This window comes from Bicyclus anynana, chromosome 7 (genome assembly GCF_947172395.1).
Source record: "Bicyclus anynana chromosome 7, ilBicAnyn1.1, whole genome shotgun sequence".
In the NCBI taxonomy this organism is placed as follows: Eukaryota; Metazoa; Arthropoda; class Insecta; order Lepidoptera; family Nymphalidae; genus Bicyclus; species Bicyclus anynana.
In genome coordinates, this window is record NC_069089.1 from 7,547,490 (window position 1) to 7,569,988 (window position 22,499).

At 34.1% G+C, this 22,499-nt stretch overlaps 2 protein-coding genes across 8 annotated transcripts in view; both read right to left on the reverse strand.

Annotated features, from left to right (window-relative positions):
- The window catches only part of LOC112043704 (uncharacterized), a 231,573-nt gene that overhangs the window by 51,430 nt on the left and 157,644 nt on the right, over positions 1-22,499 (reverse strand). For all 7 annotated transcript variants that reach the window (XM_052882476.1, XM_052882475.1, XM_052882477.1 and 4 more), the window contains 5 exons: positions 20,410-20,490; positions 19,710-19,895; positions 11,585-11,713; positions 9,644-9,721; positions 9,158-9,226 (listed from right to left, as the gene is read on the reverse strand). In XM_052882476.1, the coding sequence (XP_052738436.1) occupies positions 9,158-9,226; positions 9,644-9,721; positions 11,585-11,713; positions 19,710-19,895; positions 20,410-20,490 (543 nt within the window). The remainder of the gene's footprint in view (positions 1-9,157; positions 9,227-9,643; positions 9,722-11,584; positions 11,714-19,709; positions 19,896-20,409; positions 20,491-22,499) is intronic.
- LOC112043706 (uncharacterized) lies at positions 479-5,770 on the reverse strand. The gene is made up of 2 exons (XM_024079228.2): positions 5,618-5,770; positions 479-5,062 (listed from the first exon to the last, which is right to left on the reverse strand). The coding sequence occupies exon 2, from the start codon at positions 5,038-5,040 to the stop codon at positions 4,240-4,242; it is 801 nt and encodes a 266-aa protein (XP_023934996.1). The 5' UTR covers positions 5,041-5,062; positions 5,618-5,770; the 3' UTR covers positions 479-4,239.

Consider the following 22,499-nt stretch of genomic DNA (forward strand, 5'->3'; position numbering starts at 1 on the left):
TGAGATTGAAGTTAAGTCCTTGACTACAATCTCACCTAATATAAAGATAAGTGATAAAGAATAAAAAAAAAAGAATTGCTTTCAATAGCGGCGCAACCGAAAATACCGATATCTCTTTTGATAGTCTGAAACAACTCCGTCGGCATTGGTCGATTTTTTGTCTATTTATTGTGCTAGGCCTTTGGACCGAGCTGTGAAATAATGATCTTTTTAGGGTTCCGTAGTCAACAAGTCTTGTAGGTGCACTCCGTGCCACAGAGTACGTTTCACCCATTATCTTAACATTATCATCCTAAGCTCGCCAGCCCGCATTTGAGCGGCGTAGTGGGTCTAAGGTTCATAATCCCGTCTCGTGAGGGAAGCCTGAACCTGTACTGGGCCGTTAATATACGATGATGATGAGAATATAGGTTTAATGTCCTACCCTTATTGTTCTAACCTACTGAGTAATAAAGGGTAAAAGTAAATAAAAAAGAAATTAGTTATAAATTTTATATATTATTATTATGTATAATAAGGCAGTCAACTACAACAGTACAAAATATTCAAAAATAGAAAAAAAAACGCACACTCGTTCCACGATTGAGCCAGCAATATTGCCCAAATATAATAAACATGTAATATAAAAAAAAAGTAACATAACCGGAACTTTTCAACATAATAATAATAATTAAGTAATTAGAAATTATGAAATTAAATGTCTTTTAAATCGACTTCAAAAATAATGTATTGTCATGCCTTCGAAGCGATGCAATTATGTTTATACATACATATAAGAATCTTATGAAAATTATTATATTTTTACTAAAGATGGTTCAATATATTCATACAATTGATATGTTCATAAAACAATTATTAATGTTAGGGCAAATTTTCATTGGTCGAAATTAATTAAAATCGTTTTCCAATAAAAAATTGCCCCTAAAATAACAAAATAACAATTAGTGTACTTTAATTGTGCGCTTATTATGTAACAAAAATCTAGCTTATACTAAATAATTATTTTTATTGGAATTGGCATTTTATTGTTATACTTATTAAAATATTATTATTATTTCTATTAAACCTTGCAAAGATCACAGAAAGTGTGAATTCTAACAGGTATTTATAGTGAAAAATCAACTTGCATTTACTTAAAAGGAGTAGGAATCCATAAAATATTTACTATGATTTATCAAAAATAACCATGAACTTGAAACCATAGACAGAGAATGAAATAGACAACTGATTAACATACCTTCGGCAGTCTGAAGATATTCGATTTTGATACAATTGTCACATCACAACACAATGTACTAAAACGTTTTTTGACCAATATATTATAATTTTGGTAAAACGAGTTGCTTATAATAATAGGTTGAGACTGCAATTTGTAAGCTCACTACAATTCTGTTTTATTTTTTCGTACAATTATAAAATGTAGTACTGAATATCAAATTTGGGTCCCAAAAACTTCATGCATACTGACACCAAATGTCAAATTAGTTACTAGCCCCGTAGTTCCCGTTCCCGTGAAAATATGGGGCTAAAATAGCCTGACGCTTACAAATAACGTGGCTTTCTAGTGATAAAAGATTTTTCAAACTCGGAAATGTTTTATTGTACCTAATTAATTAATATTTATATTATTAGGTTTGTATGTATGTATACTTTACTGTAGATTTATTATTTAACTGTTTTTTGTATATCTGTATATTTAAAATGGGCGTATAACCTGAATTAAAGAAATTATTATTATTTAGTAAATCCAGAGATTACCTTCTACAACACCACAATTAATTTAGATTTATAGACTACACACATGCTGTCCTGTTGAGGAACCAACAGATGCTATTACTTTCTCTGTCTATGCACTGAACTATGACGTAAGTTTCAGTTTAACAACAATATTATATTTTTATAATAATAATATTAAATTACTCTGTTAAATAATGCAACAATCCAAATCTTAACATGGTTAAATTTATGAAGTTCATAAAATTGTGACACACCTTTCATTATACAGGGTGTTCCATAATAATTAATGGTTAATACGCAAATGATAGATACACCACCTAAGTATCTAAAACTAGTTTGAATAGTTTTCCAAAAATCCCTAGGCTGACCAAGTTATATTGTTTTGTAAGTTTTAAAATAATAGAACAATTTTATTAAATCGGGTCATCTTAAAGAAAAATAATTATTGCATTCAAAGCTTCTTCTACAAAACAAATAAAACATTATTTATAAAAGTATTATTATAGTACATTGATAATTTAATTCGCAATAAAAAAATCAGATCTTTAAAATTTTAATTACATTAAAAATTTGAACAATCCGAAAAAAAAATATAACTTGGTCACCATAGAGATTTTTGGAAAACAATTCAAATTAGTTTTAGATAATTAGGTGGTGTATCTATTATTTGCATTTTATATCCATTAATTTCGGGACACCCTGTATAATACACATGATCAATAATAATTAATAATATCTGAAATCTTAAGAGCCAAGACAAACCATGGTTTAGTGGTTAAACCTATAAATTTCTAATCACATAATACATATACTTAACTAATTATGTACAAAAATATTGGTATAAGTGGCACACACTTCATTTATACATAGAGCCCTAGCTACCCTGGCTTGGATATACCACTGGTCAGTATACATCATAGCAGTTCAGACTACTTTACCTTAGACATCTGCTTTATATTAATTGACAAGTGAACATTTGACTCACACATTGTACAGAATTGATCATCATCATCATCATCATTATTAGTTACGCACTCCAGGAAATAGGCTCTTTGTAAGGTTTTCGACACACTAGTCTTAAGTCACTAGCATCTAGCCTGTACTTGATGTACAGGCTAAACAGAACCATCAGGTTCTGGTTAGGAATTTCACCTACAATTTGCCAGTCAATAACATCTTCATTATATAACTGCATCTCAGATGTATTGTAATGTGCTTATATAAAAGTTCATCTTTCATAATAATTAGGCCAAATGCATGACGGTACACGCACAGTGTAGGGTTCTGTAGACACTTGACTCTTGACTCCAGATCCTGAATCGAAAAATAGTATTTGCTGACTCCTCGGATGTTTAAAAACCCTTCCCACCCATATTCTACACTATAAGATAAATGAGTAAATGAAAAATTTATCCCCACTTTACATGTAGTGGAGGTACCCTAAAATAGATGTTTTTCAAGATTTTATTGACAATTTTTAATTTGTAATTCAATAAGACACTGCATTTTCCAGTGTGGGATCGCCATTTAAGCACCTTGGGACCCCAATGTTCATTGGCTTCAAACTATGTGGCCTGCCCATTGCCACTTCAGTTCACAGATTGCTGACAACATACACTGTTGCCTGTGATGGCAAAATGTCTTAAAAGTGTCATAAAATTAAAGTTTCAAGCATCTTGATGTTGGCACCTCGAGACTGGTGTTTAGAAGTCCATGAAAGAGACCTATGTCTAGCAGTGGAAAACCATCGGCTGTTAATGATGACGATGATGGTGGATGATGATGAATGCAATAATAATTATAAAATTACAATATAGTCTGAACTGTACCTTTGTCTAGAATATAAAGTACTTGTAAGAGTTAATATTTTCATTTACAATAAATACAAGTAGTTATTCTAGTTACAAACTAAATAAATGTGTAAATATAATCAATAAATATTTAATCTAAAATTTCTGAAGCATAATATTTTAAGGTATACAACATATCAATATAATAATCGGTGTTAACACCCCATGCATCAGACTCGGACCATTATAGAAGGGCCAGCACCAAAATTCACAAAGAAAATTGTCTGTCATTTTCTGAGAAAAATGAGCTTAGATGTGGTATATATTTTATACTAATCTAGAAGTTTTTGTCAGTTTTTTACATCATTCAATTACACAAAAAGGTGTTTTTACGGAGCTCTTTAACAGACAAACACGATTACTACTATGAAACCACACAGTTTTTATTGTCGCATTAGATCATTGATCATATACTTTAACAGAAAGTAATGCCTAGCAAGGCATGTCCTATAGAATAATTGGTCTGAGCTTAGAGAGCATGTTTCGCTGTTGGTTCCAGTAATTGTCATTAATATTTGATAGTGGTCCATAATGAATTTAACATTATCATTGTAAACCCACCAACTCCCATGGGGCCAGTGTGGTGAGTCTAAGCTCTATATTCCCTCTCCTATAAGGATGGAGGCCTAAAATAGATTGACGATAATATAACTTATGCTTCAGAAATTTTACATTTCTGATTCAACTTAGCTAGTTGTCCCAACATAAGGACAGTGTTAATTAAATTTTCAGAATAGATTCGTTGGTTTGTCTCCATTCTCCTTAGCTTTTGAACAACATATTTAGAGAAAAATTCCAATTCATTATCATTATTACCTTGGCTTCTGTCCGAGTCTTGTGAATTGTGTTTACGTTTAGCACCTCTCTGGCTGGCCTTAGGACTAGTCTGGCTTGTTTGCCTACCTGTTATGACAGAGTTTTCTTTAGATTTCTCTGCTAATTGCTCATTACCTAGATTAAGGTCCTCGGCAAGGTCATTTGCTTCTTCTTCATTTAATTGTATTGTCAAATCATCCGGCACAGTCACCATGGGTATATGGTTATCTGAGAATAAAGGGGACGGAAGGAAAGAAACCCGTTTACGCACTTTAACTGCTGATGTTTTAGGCTTAACAACAATCTTGTCAATGCCTATAGTGTGTCTTCGACTAATATCTTTGCCAACCTCTGGTCTGGTTGTCTTGTTAGTTTGTCTATTACTCCAGAAGTTGACTTTAATTTTGGGTTTTGGCTTTGGCTTTCTTTCCACCGGCTTGGGTTTCTCTGTTGGTAGATTTGGTAGTTTGTATCTAACATTGTCATCGTCATTGATAAATTTAATACTATTTCTAGTAGGTTTAAGTGGTTTTGTTATGCTGTTGAAAATTTTCGTGTTTATTTTGTATCTCACATTATCATCGTCATCTGATTTAGAATTTTTTTTTTTTGATTTCTCATTTGAAGTTTGCCTCATAATGTTGTTTCAAATAAAAACCCTGAAATAAGAATACATTAAGTTGTTATAAGATTAGAAAGAAAAATACCAATTAAATCGAAGTCGGTTAAAAAGTACGGGCAAGCAAATGTAAAAACGTACAATAAAAAAAAATCTAGTTCAATGTACGCGAATGATTGACTTGCTGTAGCATATTGCTAGTTTCCCGCCTAAATATTGTTTTGTCTATGAATAGAATATACTATTAAATCATTGAAAAATGACTATAGTGGGTTAAATACAAACGAGCAACTTTATTAAAATGTAAAATAAATGAAGTTCTTCGTACACTTTCGATCAATATGCTAGTAAAATATTGCTTTGAGGTTATAATGATATCGCATACGAAACAAACAGTAAAATTAGTAACATAATCTGGACCAGATTTAATTTTACAAAGTATTTGGACGTGGATCTCAGCCATTAGACCGTCTTTAATAAGCCAATCAAACGAAATAAGACAATAATATAATGCTATCATCAAAAGTTTTTAATGGCTTTGTAATTTGTACATTACATAACCAATAATAATATATTAACATTACACAACACTTACCTTATCAAACTTTTTGTATGAAATATCCTTAGGCCACTTGTTATTATTCAATATTGAAAATATTTTTTTTGAAACAAACACGAAACGAAAACCACACACAACAATCTAGCTGTAGCTAGCCTACAAAATTACAAAATTACAAATGACGGCTGACGCATAGTAGTTACGGGCAAGACCGCTTGGGGCGCTGCGAACGCGCGGGAAATCGCTACAGAAGCGTTCGCGAGACAAGCTACAGAAAAAAAGAAAAACAGTAGCGCTCCGTAGAGAGATTTAACAATAGTTAGGTATTTTTTAAATTTATTAATCGCACAAAGACTGTTCAACATAAGTTTATGAGCTTAACAAATTATTTAACATGAATTAAATTGTATGTTGCCTAATATAATTAAAATTTACATCAATGGCCCGTGAGTAGCATCGTGACTCATTTTCATATGTTTACAGGTTTAACTTAAGCTAGATATTAGAACCTACCTTCAATTTATAGGTAGGTATGGTACGCGGCCTATAAGTTGACATAACTTAAGCGCAAAAACACATTTTCGTATGTTAGCGACGTACAGACGAGTACCCATAGCATTAGCAACTTCTTGACGACAGTGACGACAGTTATTTATTAGTAATATTGATTTAATTTTACCGAATCAAATCAATATATTGAAAGGTAGTCAAGTACCTACCCAATTATTTTTAAATTGAAAATATATAAATACTCGTGAAAGAATTATTCCGATACGTTAATTAATTCCCGAGATATAGAATTTTAAAGTGAGCGTGCGGTGATGTGCTCGCGTTTAAAGCCGTGACATCATCATACAACATTTGCTCGCCCGTTATAGGCAATTTCGTACTTCTGCCTTACCTACTGACGAACTAATGGTTAGAATTGGAAAATTCTTTTTTGTTGCGAACCTCTAGACCTCTTTCATCTGTCCCTATCGCAAAACCCATTATTAGCAGATACCTACTAACTATAGACTACCTCCCTGCCGAATTTCATCTTTGTACGTCAAGTGGTTTTCGAATTTTCGTGGGAATGATCTTTCGCATTGTATATTAGGAAGACTAGCCGACGACCGAACATTATCTTCCCCGTTTTGGCCACATTTTTGATCTTTGCTTTGCTCCTATTGATTTTAGCGTGATGTTATGTTGCTTATAGCCTTCCTCGATAAACGGGCTTTTCAACACAAATAAAAAAAAATCAATTTTAACCATTAGTTCGTCAGTAGGTAAGACAGAAGTACGAAATTGCCTATAACAGGTGAGCAAATGTGGTGTGATGACGTCACATACAATATCGCGGCCGTTAGCGAGTGTCAATATTTATGCGAAATTTGAATGCATGTAAAATCATAACTATTTGGTATTTTTAAATAAAACAAAAGCTAGTGTATCTGTATATATAAAAGCTCTAAAATGTAACGAATGATTTTGCGTACCTAGTAACATTCTCCATTGTACATAAGCAGTTGACCATAATTTTTGGTTCAACTTACTTGTCGCGGTCTATACCTATCTTAAAAGTAAAGGTAGGTTATTATAATTATATAGATAGAGAGATATCATTTTATATCTAACATAATTATATAATTTATTTGTCTTTTTCCATTTAGTAGGTATTATTTTTTGTGTATTTGGAAATTAAATAGCATCAGGCCCATTGTAGTATGCAGGCATGTTTCGGCGTAGCACGTAGCAAAACTAGCACCCTATTACCCTAGGTACCGACTTCATAATTTTGGTACATAAGTACATACATACTCGTAGTTACGTTAAACATGAGACCGTACAGATGTGCACAATTAATTATTTTACGTTGAAATGAAAGATAGGTAGGAAAAAACATACCTACGTACCTATTTATGAACCTATGTTATTATGGTATCTGCCATAGCCTTCGGGCCATAGCATAATTATCATGATAATAAAGCATATTATCTAAGGGTAGGTTAGTATTTTAGAAAAACGAGTACCAACCTACCTTCCTAATTCTTACTTTACTTAATCACTAAATTATCTTTTGATTACCACGAGAGGCGACAAAAGTACCTACCTAATAGGCTACATAACTCATAATATGAATTTCTTATCAATTATCTCATTTTTGTTCAAACCTTTTATTAAACCTGTTGACTACTTTAATGACCTACTGAGTCCTTGGTAGGATAAGTATGTATTAAGTACCTATGCCATATTTAAAATATTATTACCTACCTACTAAAATAACTTATTTAATACCACCAGTAGTTAGACAAACCATAATATACATAATTAAAATATTAGGAGGTAGGTATTGTTTTATACTAGGTATCTCTATATTACTAATGTTAAAATAAATATTAACATAAAATGGAAGATAAGTCTTAGTTTATCCAGGAATGTTTGTATGAAGCTAGTGTATGACTTACCATGTGATTCTTCATAGATATCCACCCCATTTTAACACGGTACTTAATTTTGCGATCCGTGATTGCAAATTTTTGAAACGCGAACAAGCAAGGGCTTGTATTTATTAAAATTCGATAACAGCGAGACAGCTGACGCGAAAACGCAGGTTATGTCAGTCCGCGAGATCTCATCTCAGATCCAGACTGAATAAGTGGGAAGCTGTGCGCAATGCGGCACATTTCACTTTGGAAAGTTATTGTTTTTGTAACTTCACTTTTTTTTAACAACAAACTTAAGTTTTAACATAATTATTATTTATTCTTATTATTACTAATCCAATAACTTTTTTCAAATTTCGCACTGCAGATTTAAGACATTTTTTTATTCACTTACCTTGATAAAGCGATGGAAAAGTTTCTTTTGATGCACTAATAATTTATTGAAAAGCTTACAGGTATTTTTAAAGAAGTCTAGAGTAAAAGAGAAGAATATTTTGTTGGTTAAAGATGTAGAGACAAAATAGCGGGAAAGATTGAAATGTATTGATTGGAAGTTGGATAGTCCGCATGGTCTGGGAGAAAGTAGCTAAGTGACATGCGCAATTTGCCTGGAAACTGTGTCGTTTGTGTAAACAGAATGTGGTCTTTCTCCCGGCTTTGAAGGTCGTCTTTTCAAAACAAACTTTTTTTTTAATATTTTTTTTAAGCTCTCGCTTGAGCACGATCTCAGCTGGTGGTGAGTAGATGCAGCGTAAGGTAGAAGTTTCATTGAAGATGTCTATTGCACTTCATTTATTTCATGATTCACTTTTCTCATAAATACCTATGCTAAAGTTGGAAAAAGTTCGAGAGGGATTTCAGAAGCCTTTGAATTTTTTTGAATACTAAACAAAAACAAACAATTATATTTTTTAATTTTGTTAAGTGAAGTATAGAAATAAAATATAAAACATAGAGTACGTATCTAATTAATTATTTTGTAATGTAATTACTTATTAATAAAATTTATAAATTGATGAATCATAAAATATAATAAATTAAGTATAATTCAAATAAATTAAATAATTCTAAAATAAAACGTAAGGTTAGGTTAGGTTAGGTAGGATATACATATAGGTAGGTAGTATGTTAAAAAATATAAACTTACTTGAGCTCTAACTGCGGCAAGATGAAGCTGCGTAGCGCGGTATTCGTACTTTTTCAGTGAAATTTCCTCCTTTTAAAACAAAAATAATTATTTACTATCAATGAAATTTATATAGGAATAAAAATAATTTATTCATAAATTAAATTTGTCAAGCTTATAATAATATTAATCAATAAAATAAAAAAAAATACAGTAATTGACTTGAGTGTAAGTACTGCCATCTATCTATGAGAATGTATACTATAGCGCCAGGGTGCAAGTTTCTGAAGAAGGTACCAAAAAGGGATAGTCTCTTGATTCCATAAACTTATCATAGAGGGCTCTATTTGACGTTTAATTTTAAGCTTTTGGGAATTAGTAACAGATGGTACTACACGTTTCGGTTTCATTATTTGATTATTTGAGAATCTGTAACTTGCTCAATTTTTCGTAGACTTGTTTCGTGGCGCGGAGTTTAGTTTAAGATTAATGTCGATTTTCACTCACCTGTATTTCATTGGCTTTGCTGTAAATACAGCTTTCAAGACTGCGGCTTTGCACTCGTGCCAGAGCGTCTAGGCCATCCTGTTAAAATGGACGAAAGTATTAAATTATTCGTAAATATACCTACACATTTTCATTTCTAAGGCTGTCCGTCAAGACTGTTTTTCCAAGGACGCGTAGAGAGTATATGGGAAAAAGAAGTACCTAGTTACGAGGGTACCTACGTATAAAGTTGAAATTACTAGGTATATTCAACTCTATGCTTGGAGCTGTGATAAAATTAAATCTATCAACAGTTATAGCGTTACATACATTCGCGATTGGAATCAAAACCTATGGCTACTCATAGGTAGATTTATAAAATTTGGCAAGAAGCAATACGTTGTAGCACAATAATAATTATTGAAAATAATCAGATGATCGGATTTTCGTGCGGTTTTCATCAATGACTACCTAATTATAAATAGAGTTATGGTATAATTTATCAAAATTTCGTGTAAATTCGTTAAAATATGACGATAATTTATGAACACTGCCCTTTGAGCAAAATAAAATAATGCATGGTGGCTTTGATTATATATACGTCTATATAATCAAAGCATGGTTGCTTATTTAAAAACTTTTCTATCGTTCCATGCAAGCGAAATCGCGGGTGTCTGCTACTTAAATAATAATAATATTATAAAGGATGTCGATTGAACGGTATAATAATTAATACTACATAGTTAAACGTTTCTTTGGCTATAAAAAGCCCTCAATCTATTTTTAAGGAGGAAACTGTTGACAAAGAAAGATACATTCGACTTGAGTCGAGCACTTTTGATTGTTCTGCTATAAATGCTGTAGTATGCTCGGTGCTAAAGTTTCCTAGCGTGGATAAATTGAACTTCTATGCTTTCTAACTTTACTCTCGGAATGCGGACCATTGTGAAATCTACGAAATATTGCAAGTGAAAATCCTGTTTTGTAACTTCGTTCTATTCTGCTATTTCTCATCTTTAGTTTATAATGAAGCTGAGTGGCGTATGCATATGTCGGTAAACGGGTTGACATCATAAGCGGATATTAAGGGCAAATCACGATTATTGAATGGGAACCTATCAGGTCTAACAATTCCCGCTAAGCCCTCGAGTGGCAGATAATAATCTTGAGCGAAGTCCCGCACTTGTGACCGAAGGATGTAGGGTTAAAGACGTCTTTTAAAACTAGTTAACACTTCCCTTCTCCACTAAAGTCATTCTCCGCGCCTATTCCAAAATATCCAATAAGAGGATAACCGAGAGGTCTCCGGGTCTCCCACTACTTCCCACTTAACTCACGGAACATTTCGTACTATCTCGAATGACTCACTCGCACACATGCGTGGCATGCAGTTTAAGGAGTATTGTCATTAATAAATAATTTGTTCCTGGGGCCAAGGGTTATATTTAATTTAATTATTTTTTTAAATTAGGTACATTTTAACGTATCTACCGGATGTTTTTTAATTAATACAATGACATTTACTTACCTACTCATGAGGACAGCACACTAGTAGGCTACCAACGACATAATATATCGTTTAGATAAATAGACAAAATGTAGTCCAATAGCGGCGTAGTCCCAATCCCATCTATTTCGTCATTTCTCTTTATAAAAAAATAATGTTGTTGGTCGTATGTTAGGTCTATAGTAGGCCTAAGATAAGTGCCATATCTCGTGAAGACAAAATGAGACATTGTCGACCAATAGCACTGAATCGGAAATATCGCTGTCTCATTCGTTGCGATGGGACGACAGGGAGAGTGATATTTTCGGTTAAAGGCCGTTATTGGACGAACATGTTTTTTTCTTATCACGACATTGTCGTGGCATCTTAGGCCTCCAGAACCCTGGCTGTTAAAAAAATGTTGAGGATTTTTTTTATTGTTAAAGGCAAAGATCGTTGAACATACAACCTATTACCTGTAACTGTTTAATCTGTAGTTCTAAATCGACCGCGTCTTTTCTCAGCTGCTCGTAGTTGAGACGCGCCTGTCCGCCCGCCATCCTGTCTAGAAGCATCTCGCCCCGCAGCACTGGTGGCATGCATTCCTGGTAAAAAAAAAGACCATTTTCAAAAGAAATTTTTAGTTGTACTAGTAGTAGTAGTAGTAGTAGTAGTTTGAGTGGTCTAAACTTGACCTATAATTAATTATCATCATTATTCAATCCTACTTCCTACTAATATTATAAACGCGAAAGTTTGTATGGATGTTTGGATGTATGTTTGGATGTTTGTTACTCTATAACGCCTACTACTGAAGCGATTTAGCTGAAATTTGGAATGGGAATAGATTTTACTCTGGAATAACACATAGGCTACTTTTTATCCCGAAAAAATCCATGGTTTCGCGAGATTTGCGAAAACTGATAATTTTGATGATATGAATGTTTGTTACTCTTTCACGCCTCAACTACTGAACCGTATTAGCTGAAATTCGGTATTAAGATATATTATAGCCTGGATTAACACATAGACTTACTTTTTATCCCAGAAAAGTTAATGGTTCCCGAGGGATTTGTGAAAACTAAATTCCACGCGGACGAAGTCGCGGGCGTCCGCTAGTAAATATATACTTAAACAATATAAACAATCATCATCAGCAACCCATTTTCAACTGTTGAGCACAAGTGTCCTCTCATAATGAGAGGGGTTAGGCCAATAGGCCACCACGCTAGCCCAATGCGGATTGGCAGAATTTACACTCAGAGAATTAGGAAAAATTTCAGGTATGCAGGTTTCCTCACGATGTTTTTCCTTCACCGTTTGAGACACGTGATGATTATTTATTTTCTTAAAATGCACATAATTGAAAAGATCATTAACTTTTATGATTTAAAGACAGTTCTATCCCGTGTTTTTTTCAGAAACGGCTTTAATTACTCAGAATACAAAAATTTAATTAATACGTCACTGTTTCAAGTCGGTTAAATTTTTTTGTTAAAAAGATTTTTTTTTTAAATAACGAACGGAAACTAAAAACTTTCAATTGTTAACTTACTCTACTTAGTAACAAAAATGATAATAATAGATATCTTATGTATAATCCATGTCACGTTAATATTCAAACACAAGTTATCATGTTATCCATATTTTACGTAGCGGGAATATATTCCAATATGTGGACGAATATGCAAATTAATTATGTACAGTGAGTAAATTTGCTTTTAGTTAAAGTTAAGACGTTACACGAGGCTCGGACGCAGAGATAACGAAGTTAGGCCATGTGCAAATCGAGTAATCAGCCCGCCAACTTTACTCTAAATAGCACTTACTTTAGTTGATGAGCTTCACCTTGTTACTGCTGAGTAGATTACGAGATTAAACATTTATACCCATAACCGCATTCGAGTAGGCAATAAATATAGTGACATATACAAGGCATTTGCGGAAGATAGTACTGTGTAGGGTTAGGGGCGATTAACCGCAGTAATTGTTGGCGTAACACATTCTGTACCACTAGCATGCGACCAAAGAGATAATCTCGTGAAAAGAAAATGTTTTCTTACTTTATCAAGTAACTATACCAAGTCAAAAGTGAATACCTTCTAGGCAACCGCCTTCCACCTTATGCTACATCATCGCTTACCATCAGGTATGATTACAGCCAAGTTTTTTTCTTATTCTTTTACAAGTTAACACTTGACTGCAATCTCACCTGATGGTAAGTGATGATGCAATCTAAGATCGAAACGGGCTAACTTCTTAAGAGGAGGATGGAATTTCACATCCGTATCCATCTTAGATTGCATCATCACTTACCATCAGGTGAGATTGTAGTCAAGGGTTAACTAGTAAAGAATAAAAAAGCATTCCTTACGGTTTCTACACGACCACGTACCGAAACGCCAAATAGTTTGACGATACGTCTTTATCGGTAACTAGCCACGGACGTACTCCCACCAGCCAGACTTGGACCAATTAAGAAAACCTCAATCAGCCCAGCCGGGTATCGAACCCAGGACCTCCTGTAAGTCCACCGCGCATGCCACTGCGCCACGAAGGCCGTTAAAATAGATGCTTATAAAAAAATAGAAACACACAAATCAATGACGGTGCAACCGGAAATACATTTCCGCTATAGCATTGCGTTGGAACCAAAAAGATGGGACTGGGAAAATTTCGCCACAATTGGACTAAATATTGTCTATTTCTCATCACTCGGTCGCATGTTAGCACTACTGTTAATCGAGAATCCAGTAATTGAATACACAAAGAGAAACATTTTTTTGTATTTGTCATTAGTAGCTTATTTTGACAGTCAGAATTTTTTGTTGTTAAAATACCCATACCACATTTTATTTTCTGATTATTTCTTGCAATCATAGTGGAAAATTGAGTATAAGATGGTAAAGGAGATGATCCATATCACGTCTATTCTTGTACCCCGTATCATTAAAAATTAAAAATACAAGGATTTTATTACAATTTATTAAAGTGAATTAATCTAACTTAATAAAAAGAAATAAATAAAATAAAAACTCAAGTTTTTGAGTTATATCAAGATGGCACCTATAGAGCAACTATGAAATGACTATTGACAGCAAACGTCAAATCACTGACACAACAATGACTGATCCTGGGCTCCATAAAATTTTGGACCATCTCCTTTCGGTTAAATAACTCGTACTCGACATTTTATTCCCTTGTGTAAAAACTATCTACTGATAATAATAATTTGAACTGCTCGACTAGAACCAGAGATATGCTTGACCTGAATTACTTGCGAGGCATAGTAGCCAGGAACAATGCGGTTTGAGCAAATATACGAGTAACTTTCATTAAATTCAGCATTGAAAGATAACCTGTGAATTTACAGAGTAACATTTTACTACCTTTACCCATTCGTATGACTAGCTGACAACGCGCGGTTTCACCCGCGTGGTTCCCGTTCCCGTAAGAATACGGGGATAATATATAGCCTATAGCCTTCCTCGATAAATGGGCTATCTAACACTGAAAGAATCAAACAAATCTAAAAATTAGGTGTAATGTATCTCCGTAGGTATCTATTTGAGGACCACTAATGACGCGGCTTAGTTCGAAAGCTGATTTTAACTATGTACGATGAAGATCAGATAAGCTGAATCTGAATCTAAAGACATCTGCTTTTTTGATAAAGAAAAAGAAAGAAATAATTTCTGATAATCTATTTCTAGCTTTAAAATATATATTAGCTGTTCAAGACTTTCTTATAACACGTCTTATAACGTCACTTCATCAGTAGCTGTAGGTAAATGGTGGAAAGAGATATTTAATTATTGTGAATCAATTTATCGTTACAGCTAAAAAAGAATTCTTGTTCCTCAGCTTAATAGAGCAAACCCGGTTAACAAAGTACGGCAAAGAGAATAAGGGGCGAATCATGCTTGTTCTGCGAAATTTTAACAATATAACAACGATAACTCAATTCCGATGCGATAAATTCGCACAATAGGAGAGGTTATTGTATAAATACACCGTAAATTATGTTATCCGCACGTATTTCGGTAAATTGGATTTGATAAAACTAGCGGACGCTCGCGACTTCGTCCGCGTGGAACTTAGTTTTTCACAAATCCCTCGGGGACTATGGATTTTTCCGGGATAAAAAGTAGTCTATGTGTTAATCCAGGCTATAATATATCTTAATACCAAATTTCAGCTAATTCGATTCAGTAGTTAAAATACAAAAATACAAAAATATAGTATAAAATACAAAAATATAGTACACGGCATATGCTGAGCTGTACACCCTTTCTTTTTTAAGGGTTACAGACAGACATGCTGTTTTTAGTTAAGGATACTGTTTGTAACTTTTAAATTTGAATAAATTTATTTTCTTTCTTTCTTTTCTTTCTTTCTTTCTAGTTGAGACGTGAAAGAGTAACAAACATTCATATCATCAAAATCATCAGTTTTCGCAAATCTTGGGAAACCATGGATTTTTTCGGGATAAGAAGTTAAAGTAAAAAGCCTATGTGTTAATCCAGAGTAAAATCTATTTCCATTCCAAATTTCAGCCAAATCGCTTCAATAGTAGGCGTTATTGAGTAACAAACATCCTTTAATTATTTTTTACAAGTTAGTCCTTGACTACAATCCCACCTGATGGTAAGTGATGATGCAATCTAAGATGGAAGCGGGCTAACTTGTTAGGAGGAGGATGAAAATCCATATGTAGGATATACATTCAAAGGAAATACTGCAGCGGTCACTGTGGGAAACGTCAGATGAAGAATCTAAGCGGGTTTATACTGAAACTACTTAGTTGCGTATGTTTAGTTTGTGTCAAATATTATGTTGAGAGAAAATGCAGCCATTGTACTCGTAAACAACTAAGCCCCCGGTCACACGCAGTGGCGTAGCTAACCAGGGGTTAGGCTGTGCAGTGCCCCGGGGTTCTCAAGCTCAGGAGGCAGGAGGAAGAAAATCTCGATCGAACTGAAAATGTCTCCCATCTTAACATCGATCGTAGATCGTTAGATGGACCTCAAAGCGTCGCGGAATTGTCATTGGTTTCGCACATTGAGTACGTCATCACTTGTAACACATTTCTCTTTATTCATGTTGCGGCTTGTGTTTTTACACTTCCAAAATGAACACGAAGGCATAATTAAGGGATTAAAATACAAAAAAACAGTTATATTTTTTCAAGTCCACTCACACCACGTGCGTGCACGTCTTTGGGTAATGACATCAAATTATGCGTTCTTTAGTATGGAGGGGCCTATCTAATGATTTATATCGATGCATCTTAATATATAAATGCGAAAGGACATTCATCACGAAATCTTGAAAACCACTTGATGTAATTTGCAGCGCTGAAGTTAGGTAGGGAGGTAGTTTATAGTAGGTATCCACTAAGAACGGATTTTGCAATAGGGCTGGATTAAAGAGGTTTAAAGGCGGACGAAGTCGCGGGCGTTCGTTAGTTTTTTAAATAAATATGACCTGTTTCAACCCTACTTTAATAATGACAACTAATATAAACCCTTTAACCTGTTATATTTCGTTTTGTTGTCCCATACCTAATAACCCATAAGTATTAATTGTAATTTATGTCGTTAGTCGTTACTGTGTAATATTTTTATTACCTGCCTTGCAGTGTACGAAAAAGAGCTGATAATAAAGCAAGTAAGCATATTTAAAATAAGTTTTGTATATTTACTTGATAAAACCTAACCAGTTTGGGGGCCCCATTTTTTTATTTGCACCAGGGCGCTTAGTTACCTAGCTTCGCCACTGGTCATACGATATTGTCCGGCAAGTTTCTTTTAGTGTTCTGATTCTGACTTTTGAAAACTGTTAGATATCAATATATCTAATATAAGAATTTATTGCTTTGCGAAGGAACCCTAGAAATATCAATACAATGATATTGGAAAGCAAATCCAACATTTTTACAAGTTTAATTGGATTCTCTTCAACAAAATAATTGAGGGCTAAGAAATATTTACTCTGCCGTCCGATCGTCTAAAAATAAACCTATATTTTCTGATTCCATCAATATCTGAGTTCAATTAATTCAATACAGACATTTTTACTACAATATAAAGCCATTTGCACTTATTTGTATTTTCTGAACGAAAAGTGGCAACCACCTCCTTCTCCTAAACTCCTGATTAAATAAGTTTCATGGTCCAGAAGGTGCAGAGAAACAAACCTTCTACCTTTTGAATTTGAGCCAACTCATTAAGCATTGAACTACTGAGATTAATATGTAACTAGATGATGTCTACGACATCGTCAAAGTGAAAATCAGTTCTTTATTAATTCCTAGTAATAATAAACTTTAACCTAGTCTGTCCGGAGTATGATCTATCTCTGTTCCATTTGAGTACCTGCGGCGGCAAGGAGTAACAAACTGACACACTACGCACAAAATCTTTATATAGTTTGATAATACGAGTACATACTCGTACCTTTAAACAATATTCAAATGACACTTGAAAACACAATGAAACTTACGACATAATAATCTTTCATGGCTAGGTACTTGAATTAAATTTTTAAGGTATGAAAAATATCAAATGAAAAGTAAAAACTCCGACGTGATTCAATGTTGCTTTAATTTCCGGGCTTGCGTATAAACTTATATGGAAATTTTATCAAGTGAATTCATCGGCATCATTTGTTACACATTTACAAACAGACAAACTTTGATTTATTCTTGCCAGTTTATCTAACTTTGTGATATTTTTTTCTGTTTCAGGTATTTTTGGGAACTTTGTATGGGAATGTCTTATTATATCATCGGGCCATCTAGTATAAACATGTAATAAACAATACAAGTATCTGGAACTACCAAGTCTACCAAAACATACGACATAAGTATTAGCGCTAAAGTAAGTTTAGGAGATATATTGCTCCAAGCTAAATTTAGTCTTGGTCTAAAAGTCTAGACCGTTTAGAACTTGCCAATTACATTACACAACCGAAGTAGTGGGCTAACTGGGTAATATATAATAGCCTGACCAGAAAATAAATACTTATATGGAATGAATTTAAACTATCGTGAGTGTTATTCATATTAATTGATTATGAAACTGATCGTGCCGCGATGCAATAACCAGCTTATGAATAAGGGCCCCGTATGGGTTCGAAAGTAGTCGGGCATACTCCGACCTAATATCACGTGAGTTTTAGCCGTGTTTCATAACCAATTTATATTTAACTAGCAGACGCCCGCGACTTTGTCCGCGTAAAAATCGATGTCAACTTTCAACCCCTATTTCACATTCTATTTAACGAATAATAATAAGAAAATAGGCTTCAGTATCGATCTCCTACCTCTCCTACCCTACCCGTACCCTAACTGTGTCCTACCCCTACCCTACCCGTACCCTATCCTACCCGTGATCTTCCCTTTCCCTACCCCTAGGATAGGGGTAGGCCCTACCCCTACCCTTCCCCTAACCAAGGGATACACTTCCCTACCCTGCCCTACCCTACCCTATCCCTACCCTACCTTTACCCTACCCTACCCTTACACAACACCTACCCTACCTGTACCCTACCCTACCCTATACCTTCCCTACCTTACCCCTACCCTTAGCAAAATCGGTCCAGCCCTATGAGCGTGGTGCGATGACAAAGGAAAAGAGAGACTTCTATGCTAAAATTATAATCTTTTGATCTACTGGACCGATTTGGAAAATTGTTTTACCAATAGAAAGCTACGTTATTTGCGAGTGTCATAGGCTATGTTTGATTCCCATATTCACACAGGAACGGGAACTACGTAATTGAAAGCGCGGGGCGTCATGTAGCGGAATTTCTGCGTCTTTTAGAAATTTTGTATTATCTCCGAAACTATTTAACTAATTAACATACTATAAAGGGCAAATCTTATCTCCATAATATCCTTGTGATTATTAAATAATTTATTTTGATAAGGATTTAAGTTAAGTAGCATAAATAATGACGCAAACCTAAGTATATAAAATTTATAATTTTTAAAACACATAAGGTACTATATCTGCTAATATATAGAAGATAGATATATGGTGTCCCGGACTTTTTTGTAGAAATTTTAAAGATACATAAAGCCTCCATACATTAATTTCAATTGTACGCAATGGTTTAGGCAGCGCATGCGAATAAGTCTGCTTAAGAGGATTTTCGGTCCGATCTGTATGACAAAAACTGTGTTAACTCGGCAAATATATATTATACTAATATAAAATATACTAGCACTCCCCGATAATGTAGCATTCTACTGGTGAAAGAATTTTTGAAATCGGACCAGTAGTTCCGAAGATTACCCCATTTAAAAAATGTGACAAACTTACAAACTTTACCTCTTTATAATATTAGTATAGAAGTATAGATTAGTATAGATGAGCGCGCGATTTGAAAGAGTATACCTATATGTGTATGTGTTGAGTCATTTCCTCCGTAAGAAGTCTAGGCTAGCATATGTTTTCTGTGGCTAGGCTTTTATGCTCGGGTACAACGCGGGGGAACTTTTTGCCCCTGTTTTTTCTTTAAACGTTCTGGGTGGCAGAAAAAAATAGTTTCTTTTTTCCGCAACATAGTGACGTTTTTCATGAAGTCAAATATTACCGCAGCGACATCCAGTGGAGGGTCGTCAGGCTCGGGTGGGTAAGGCGGCATGAAGGCTCGCTTGGGCGTCCTCATCGGTGGCTGGTTGTTGAGGAGGGTGCGCGCAAGGTGGGCCAAGTCCGCCGTGCTCGACACAGCACGCGCCTGAGCGCACAACGACTCGTATCGCCGCAGCTGGTGCGTGCTCTGAAAAACAGAGAGTAAGTAATCCATTATTATCAACGTAATCATCAGCCTATAAATGTTCACTGCTGGACATAGGCTTGTTATCAGCGGATTCCCGAGACACGTTTAATATCAGTCCATCTAGTGGAAGCTCGACCAGCAATTTCTGGTGCAAGTTCGCCTTTCTTGGACGTCGATTTTGGACCATCGACGCTTGTGTAAACCGTGGTTCACCCATTGCCACTTTAGTTTTGCTATTCGTTGAGCTGTATAATTCCCATACCATATTTTATTCGATCACACAGCGTGTATGCAGACGGTTTCAGTCAGCTAAAGCAAAATTCTTAGGACCGGTTCCACCACCTTCAAATGTCTAGCCGTAAGTTTCGTCAGTTTCTTACTTTATGTCAAATAACAAATAAACTTGTTAATAAGCTATCAGAAACTTATGAGAAGATGATAAAACCCTATTCTTACTTAATCAGAAATCTGTATACAAGCAAAATGTCGTTAGTTTGAAAAAAGAACATTGTACCTTGTCTGTAATTATTTCACCCTCTTGACAAATAGCGTCGCTGACAGCGGTTGTGACATCAGTCAAAATTTCCTCCAGCTCCTGAAACAATACACTGTTATTAGATTGCGCCGGAACTCAGACTATTATAAAACAAAAATTTTTAAAGACTTAATTTTTGTTTTTTTTGAAGTTTACTCCATAAGAATTGATTTTTCATATATAGCCCCCGGTATGATAAAAATATGGGCAGTAAAATTCATTGAACGAATGACAGCCTTACGTTTTTTTTTGCGTAACCTAGTCTGCGCACCTTTCAAATAGGTGTATGCTGCGGGGCAACATACACCTATTTAGACAGTCGATCTGAAAGAGTAAACTCCATTCGTGCGTCGGAGCTGACAAACATTTTTTTTTATTTACGAGTAGGGACTCGATACTAGTCGGTAAATCAAGGTCATATTATAAATTACAAATACTTTGACTTTCGATTGGACTCAAATTATACGTCTTGGTAAACATTCTGGCGTTACAGTACATTAATGTAAGAGTTTGGGTCATTTAGTGATATTTTTAAAAAGGTAAATTAAGCCTTAATAGCTCAACGGTAAGAGCGGTCGGACTCATCATCGAAGGGTGGTGGTTCAATCCCCGCCTGTTGGTCTATTGTCGTACTCACTCCTAATACAGTCTTTCCCGACTAGTTAGGAGGGGAATGGGAATATTGGTCATATTTAAAAGATATGGCAAATATTCTTTAAAAAAAAAAAAATATGGTCTGGTAAACGACTAGGCAAGTTGACCCCTTTTTATTGACGAAAAAAATAAAAATTTTCAAATACTCTATTTGAATCGAAAAAATATCAAGACGAACAGGCAGACATTATAAGCTTTGTTTAGGTAGTATATGTAGGTATATGCTATCTAGTATATCAATAAACTAATGTTTTGTATAATTTTTTTTTAATAATGTTTTGTATTTTATACTTAAAAATTAAAAAAAAAGAAGTAATAAATAAATGAGAGACAAAAAAAAAACTAACAGGTAGCGGGTCAGTATTAAATATGCAGAATCTAGCTTTAATCCTTGGTTCTGAACCAGTGAGTCGTCATTTTAATTAAAATCATTCCGTATTTCTATTCTGCTTGAATTTTCCTATCAAATTGAGATTACTGGGAAAGAGAATATTTAGAAATGAGAAATACGCTAGAGATATTCCTAGATAGGATTAATATTAAATTCTACGTGGTAAAAAAAATTACGTGTAATTATTATCTGATATAAGAATTTATATACTATAGGTACTTGACATAAAGATTTATTTTACTTCACTTCTTTTTTTAGACACATTATTAAAATTTTCGTCAGCCTAAGGGTAGGTTAGGTTACCTGTTTTTTTTACAGCATAGTTCTAATCCATTAGTTTTTCAGTTTTTCCCCATCCGAGACACTACTGTACACAATCCTTCATAATATGGTCAGTTGTATTGGAGGACGGCTTATTTTTTGTAGTTGTATCAGTACATACAAAAAATTACATACAATACTATTTAATATACAGGATGTCCTGTAATTAATGGATAAAACGCAAATGGTAGATACACCACTTAATTATCTGAAACTAATTTGAATCCATAGGTTCGGATTTTTCAAAAGCAGCTACAGCATTGAAAAAACTGATTCAAGATAGAAAATTTTGAAAAATTCGAAAAAAAATATAACTTGGTCACCCTAGGGATTTTTGGAAAACCATTCAAATTCGTTTTAGATAATTAGGTGGTGTATCTACTATTTGCGTTTTATCCATTAATTACGGCACATCCTGTATATTGTCAAAAGCGTATGTTTGATTATATTTATTTGGTAAGGTTATGAATTTACCGTGATTGTTTTTCTTAAGCTGATTTCCATAATCGTATCACGAAACAAAACAAATGTTTATCAAACATGTCTATTTGAATTAATAATTGGAAAATTTTTGTTGCATAAATTCTCTAACTAAAATAAACAACATTCGAAGTGATTATGAACCTCCCTAGGAAAGTTGTACGGTAAACATAATTTTCTTTTTAGAAACAAGAAAGTAAAAATACATTTCTTTGAAACAACA